This window comes from Triticum dicoccoides, chromosome 1A (assembly GCF_002162155.2).
Source record: "Triticum dicoccoides isolate Atlit2015 ecotype Zavitan chromosome 1A, WEW_v2.0, whole genome shotgun sequence".
Taxonomy (NCBI): domain Eukaryota; kingdom Viridiplantae; phylum Streptophyta; class Magnoliopsida; order Poales; family Poaceae; genus Triticum; species Triticum dicoccoides.
Genome location: NC_041380.1, coordinates 12502067 through 12507925, shown reverse-complemented (window position 1 = coordinate 12507925; position 5859 = coordinate 12502067). Strand labels below are relative to the sequence as shown.

The window sequence follows — 5859 nt, the reverse complement described above, 5'->3', positions numbered from 1 at the left end:
TAATAAAGGGCCCCAACTTTTGGAGTAAAAAGAAAAGGAAAAAAACAGGTCGGCCCAGCCATCCCATCGGTCGACACCAATAATGCGAGCCTCCGACAAATCGCTACCGACCAAGAAAAAGTTGGTGCCACACCAATAATAGGATTGAAAGCACCACCGCTTGGGTGCAAGTACGCTGCTGTATATCGCCTGCTGTACATCAATGAAAGAGGAGTTGAGCTTTAAGAATCGGCCACCGTCGCGGACGCCGCAGCAGGCGATGGAGGGAGGCGAGGACCCGCCCACGCGCCTCATTGGCAACTTCCTCCGGAAGCAGAGGGCGTCCGGCGCAAAGCCGTCGCTCGACCTCGACCCGGAGATGGAGGAGCTCGGGAGGCCGTCGCACGGCGCTCGGCGTGTCTCCTTCGAGGACGAACACCAAAAACACATCTCCTCCGACTCCGACTCCAACTCTGACTCTGACGCGGAGGGCAGCGGTAGGCGCGCCGACGAGATGGTACGCTGCAAATCTACCTCCACGGGAAAGGGACCGTTATTGCGAGCCCAGACGCGCTCCCGGCTCATGGACCCGCCGCCGGCGCCACCCGCCGCAGCTCCTGCCATCGACAAGAATCACAAGTCGTCCGCCTCACGGTCCCCTAAGCCCAGCCAGTCTCCCGCGTGGCGCTGGTCGGGTCCGATGGACGGGGAGGAGGAGGACCCATTCGTGGACGAGGACATCCCCGACGACTTCAACTTGAAGAGTGGCAAGCTGGGCGCTCGCACCATCTTGCAGTGGGTCAGCTTGGTGCTCCTCGTCGGGGCGTTGGTTTGCAGTGCCACCATAAGGATCTTGTCCAGGAAGAAGGTGTGGGAGCTGCAGCTCTGGAAGTGGGAGCTCCTCGCGCTCGCGCTCGTCTGCGGCCGTCTCGTCTCCGGGTGGGCCATCCGGATCGCCATGTTCTGCGTGGGGCGCAACTTGTTGCTGCGCAAGCGCGTGCTCTACTTCGTCTACGGCGTCCGCAGCGCCGTGCAGAACACGCTCTGGCTCGGCCTCGTTCTCGCGGCCTGGCATTTCTTGTTTGACGACAAGTGCCAACTCGCGCACATGGTGGTGGTGTCCTATGTTATGAAGATACTATTCTGCTTGCTCGTCGCCACCCTCATCCGGCTCGTCAAGACGCTGCTGCTCAAGGTGCTCGCCTCGTCCTTCCATGTCTCCACCTACTTTGACCGGATTCAAGCGTCATTGTTCAACCAATATGTCACTGAGACGCTCTCGGGGCCGCAACTAGTTGAAGAACAAGGCCCCATGTTTGCTGAGCCGAGTGATCTCCATGCCGCGATGCCAACCAAGAATCTATCGGGGCTAAGGAGCTTTCGGCCATCGGTTTCAATGTCTAAGCAGCAGGGCCAAGGAAGCAAGCAACTATCCAAGGAGAAAAGACAGCATCAGATTGATGAAGGGATAAGCATTGACAAGCTCCATAAGCTCAATCGGAGCAACGTCTCAGCCTGGAACATGAAAAGGTTGATGAAGATTATTCGGTCTGGGACGCTCACCACTATAGATGAGCAGATAAAGCAGGCAACAGGAGAAGGGGATTTGTCAGCGACACATATTCGCAGCGAATACGAGTCACAGATGGCCGCAAAGAAGATCTTCCATAACGTAGCCAAGCATCGATCCAAGTAAGCATTTCTTTCTTGTCTTAGTTAGATGTCCTTGTCTTTTACTCCCTCGGTCCCATAATATAGGAACGTTTTTGACACTAGTGCAGTGTCAAAAACATTCTTATATTATGAGACGGAGGGAGTAGTATACATATGTGCCGTGGTTTAGGTAGTCGTTCGTTTAGACCCGCCAAGAAGACCTGGAGTACTTGCCAACATAGCCTTCATGTTGATGCAGTAGCTGTGGTTTAGGTAGTCGTGGATGTAATGTTCATCATAGTCAGTGTAGACGCAGCTAGCCGGAGGTGCAAAAAATATATGCTTTGTTGTTGATGACGGAGCTGCTGTCGTGAACGATACAGCTTGCCGATACTAAAAAGGGTGTCATAGGTGATGATACCATCAGTTTAGCCAATACCAGAGGAAACCCATAGAGTGTTGGAATTAACCACGTCGGCATGTCCGGGAGGGATACGTAGCACTCATCCGAGTAGGCTAGTAACGAAATAGCTCTGCGTACGACTTCAAATGTATGATTCATGTCCGACCCAGTGGTCCAACGATTGCTGTTCATTCATAGATTTGATCGGAGGGTGACTGAGCAGTGTCGTACAGCATCGTATAAAAATTCATCGTACGCCTAGCACTGCTTTGTACTAGCTTTGTACTAGTATAAATATAGCTGTAACCTATGGCGTGTAATCAGAAAGCAATAAACAAAGGCATGTCACGGGCTTTTAGCAATCCAACCTCATGCGTACTACTAGTTCTTTGTATAAGAGCAAGTACAATAGCAGGTCTATAGCCGGACGTGGAGTTTCTGCTCCCAAACTCAGCTGTACCCACACTAAAAAAATCAAAATAAATATTAGAAAAATTCAGAAAAATAAAAAAAAATTGTGGTATATAATTTCATGCATGAGGTCCGTCATGGTGACATAGTTTTTCCCATTGTTAATGGCATGTATTGCAGTAGTAGAATCAGAGAACACCGGAGATGTCCATACTGTGGATGATGCCGCGGTAATGATGTGTTGACGAAAATATGGATGAAGACCATATGATGAAGACCTTAGTCATGTATCATCGGCGATGCCGTAGCAGTGAGCATGTAGAGATGATGTGTTGCTTGAATTCATCCCTTGCAGTGACAATATGTCGATGTCATGCCGTGCGAGAGAAGTCGATTAAGAATTACGTTTCTTTTCATACTAGCCTATCGTGTGGATGTTGTATGTCGGTCGGTTCTCATAAGTGTGCTTGACAAAGGTTTTTGTTTTTTTTTGTTTTTGACGTGGTGTTGTCATATAGCTTGACGGTGGTTGGCTTGACGCCAAGGCGTCGGTACAGGTTCAGGTCAACTCAGTATAGGTACATCGCTTTGCAATAGGTCATGTTGACGGTCAGTTAACACGTCAAAAGGCATTCAATCGACCAGTTAGTGCTTTTGGCAAAAAGAATACCAAAAACCAGTGGTGTTGGCAAACTATTGGCGAAACGGTGGATTTTTTATACTATATATGCCCAATGTGGTCGTTTTAGTCAATTTACTTGATAGACAAATGTAGTTTATCTGTAATGCTGTAGAAACTTTGAGCTCATGATGTGAACTGATGGTATAATTTTCTGTATAATTTATAAATAGCGTGCTAATTGTTACGACTTGTGTAGTGCACGGCTGTGTGTTTAATGTTTATCACAAAGAGAATAGTTTATAGAAGTTTATAAATGCTCACGTTTAATTATTTCCAATGCCGGTTAAAAAAATTCATTTCCTATGTGGTAGTTCGAATATAGTGGCAACCTTGCTGATTCAGATTCTTGACCATGAATGTACGGATAATGCAGGTACATATACTTAGCAGACTTGATGCACTTCATGAGGCAGGAGGAAGCCATCAAAGCAATGCATCTTTTCGAAGGAGGACAAGAGTACAATAGGATCAGCAAGAGGTCTCTAAAAAACTGGATGGTAATGATCTTATTACCTTACTAGCTAACTCGCAATAAGGAATTATGATTGACTTCTGAATTCTGAAGATGCCTTTCCTACCATTGCTAGGTGAATGCATTTAGAGAGCGCAAAGCCCTTGCTCTAACACTTAATGATACAAAAGTTGCAGTATCAAAGCTCAACCAGATGACTAATGTAGTTGGTGGCATCATCGTGTTTGTTCTCTGGCTCCTTATTCTTGGCATAGCGACAACGAATTTACTTGTCTTCCTCAGTTCACCATTTTTGGTGGCAGTTATTGTATTTGGAGACACTTTGAAGGCAGTTTTTGAGGCAATTGTTTTCTTATTTGTGATGCATCCTTTTGATGTTGGTGACCGCTGTGAAATCGAGGAAGTTCAGGTGTGGTAATATTTTACTTGTTTCTTCCTCATTGAATCTAATATTAGCTTGCACTCATTGACTAAAGCTTTAACCACCTGAATTTCAGGTTGTTGTCGAGGAAATGAATATCTTGACAACAGTCTTCCTTCGATATGACAACCTGAAGATATATTATCCAAACAATATACTGGCCACCATACCGATTATGAATTTTTACAGGAGTCCAGATATGGGAGAAGGAATTGACTTCTATATTCACGTTGCCACACCGGTAGCGAAACTAGCACTCATGAAAGAAAGAATTCTACGGTAAGTAGAAGTGTCTTCATCCCATGGTTTGATCAAACCTGATTTGTTAACAACTGAACTATGTGCATGTTAACAATTAACATTAAACGTAATGTTGGAAATTTCCCTATGTTGCTTGTGTAATTTAGTATACTACAACGAACTAACCAAGTTTTAAACATGTGAAACCAGTTACATCAACAACAAGAAAGAGCATTGGTACCCGGGGGCGATGGTTGTCCTCCGGGATGTAGATGAGACCAACAAGCTAAAAGTATCCATATGGCTCTGTCACACGCTCAACTTCCAGGACATGGGGATGAGGTACGTGAGGAGGGAGCTGGTGCTCCAGGAGATGATCAAAGTTCTCAAGGACCTGGACATTGAGTATCGGATGCTACCACTGGACGTGAATGTGCGGAATGCGCCTCCTATTGAATCCACAAGGATGCCGACAACATGGAATTATTCCTGAAGCAGTGAACGTTCACGGGGCATTTCCTATCCAGTTCGAGCGGTGAGAGCTACAAGAGCCTTTGCTAGAAACTGGCGAGTAGAGCATGAGATGTTAGCGTGCCTAAGGCAAATCACTTGGTTTGATCTGTAATTAGTGTGTTGTTTAGTATGTAACCTTTGGAACACAATAACTGATCAATTTCAAATATTTTCCAAGCATGTATAGAACATGCACACGTGTGTGTATGTATGCCATTGTGTGCTTCCATTCAAGGTGGGACTCAGGTTTGGTCGGGTTGGCACGATGTGAGCCCGATGTGCCCCGGGCTGTAGCGATGCCATATCATCCTGGCCCGACTAGCACACCGTGACATGCCATGCTGGCACGACATTCCTCAGGCATGACACTGAAATGATTGGGGGAAACCAAACCCCCTTGATCATTTTGACATCGCCCATTCCTTCTCTCTATTGCTTGCATTAGAGTAGTGCTATTGTTACTTCTTTATCGGTAGATGTTATACTGTTGCATAGCATGTCTTTGCTACTGATGTTGATACCATACCTGCAATCCTACCATGCATGGTCTACGTATGCTAGAGTCCCATCAGTGGTCCTACATCCTTGTTTGTCTGCCATGCTATACTATTGGGTCGTGATCCCTTCGAAAGATGATCACTGATATGCCTTATGCTACATACCTTATATGTTACTTTGGTGGACCCCGGACATCGGTGGCTTACGACATGGAGCGAGATGGACTGCAACAAGATACCGGTTCTAAGAATAGGAGAATTATACGTTGTTGTCCGGTTTGCTCATCGATGTCAGATCCTTCAGTTCAGCTCTGAGAATAGGAGAATTATACGTTGTTGTCTGGTTTGCTCACTAGTTGGAACGAAAAAATGCCTGAAGGTCAATACAAATTGTTCCAAAAGGACTATAGTTGTAGACATCTCCTACGTTCCCACTAAATCATTCCCGGCCTTGATCCTTGTATCTCCTGGATGAACAAATACGACTACTGTATGGGATTCAGATAAGCGACGTCCATCAAAAGAACAATGGAGATGTTGTGGTGGCGCTCGTGCATGCGATGGTTGTGTGTGTGTGTGTGTGTGTGT

The 5859-nt window shown here is 46.3% G+C and overlaps 1 protein-coding gene across 1 annotated transcript; it reads left to right on the top strand.

The window, feature by feature from the left end:
• The first annotated feature begins 215 nt into the window (after window positions 1-215).
• On the top strand, window positions 216-4971 carry LOC119358725 (mechanosensitive ion channel protein 5-like). Its single transcript, XM_037625161.1, has 5 exons — window positions 216-1671; window positions 3502-3625; window positions 3716-4009; window positions 4098-4300; window positions 4472-4971. Exons 1-5 carry the CDS (start codon window positions 260-262, stop codon window positions 4752-4754), a joined length of 2316 nt encoding a protein of 771 aa, XP_037481058.1. The 5' UTR covers window positions 216-259; the 3' UTR covers window positions 4755-4971.
• Window positions 4972-5859: the final 888 nt, after the last annotated feature.

What these genes read in the sequence shown, in the direction of transcription:
- LOC119358725 (XM_037625161.1), top strand. Translation starts at nt 260, where the DNA reads ATGGAGGGAGGCGAGGACCCGCCCACGCGCCTCATTGGCAACTTCCTC. An exon ending in GGTCTCTAAAAAACTGGATG is followed by an intron (nt 3,626 to 3,715) that starts GTAATGATCTTA and finishes TACCATTGCTAG; the next exon opens with GTGAATGCATTTAGAGAGCG. An exon ending in ATGAAAGAAAGAATTCTACG is followed by an intron (nt 4,301 to 4,471) that starts GTAAGTAGAAGT and finishes ATGTGAAACCAG; the next exon opens with TTACATCAACAACAAGAAAG.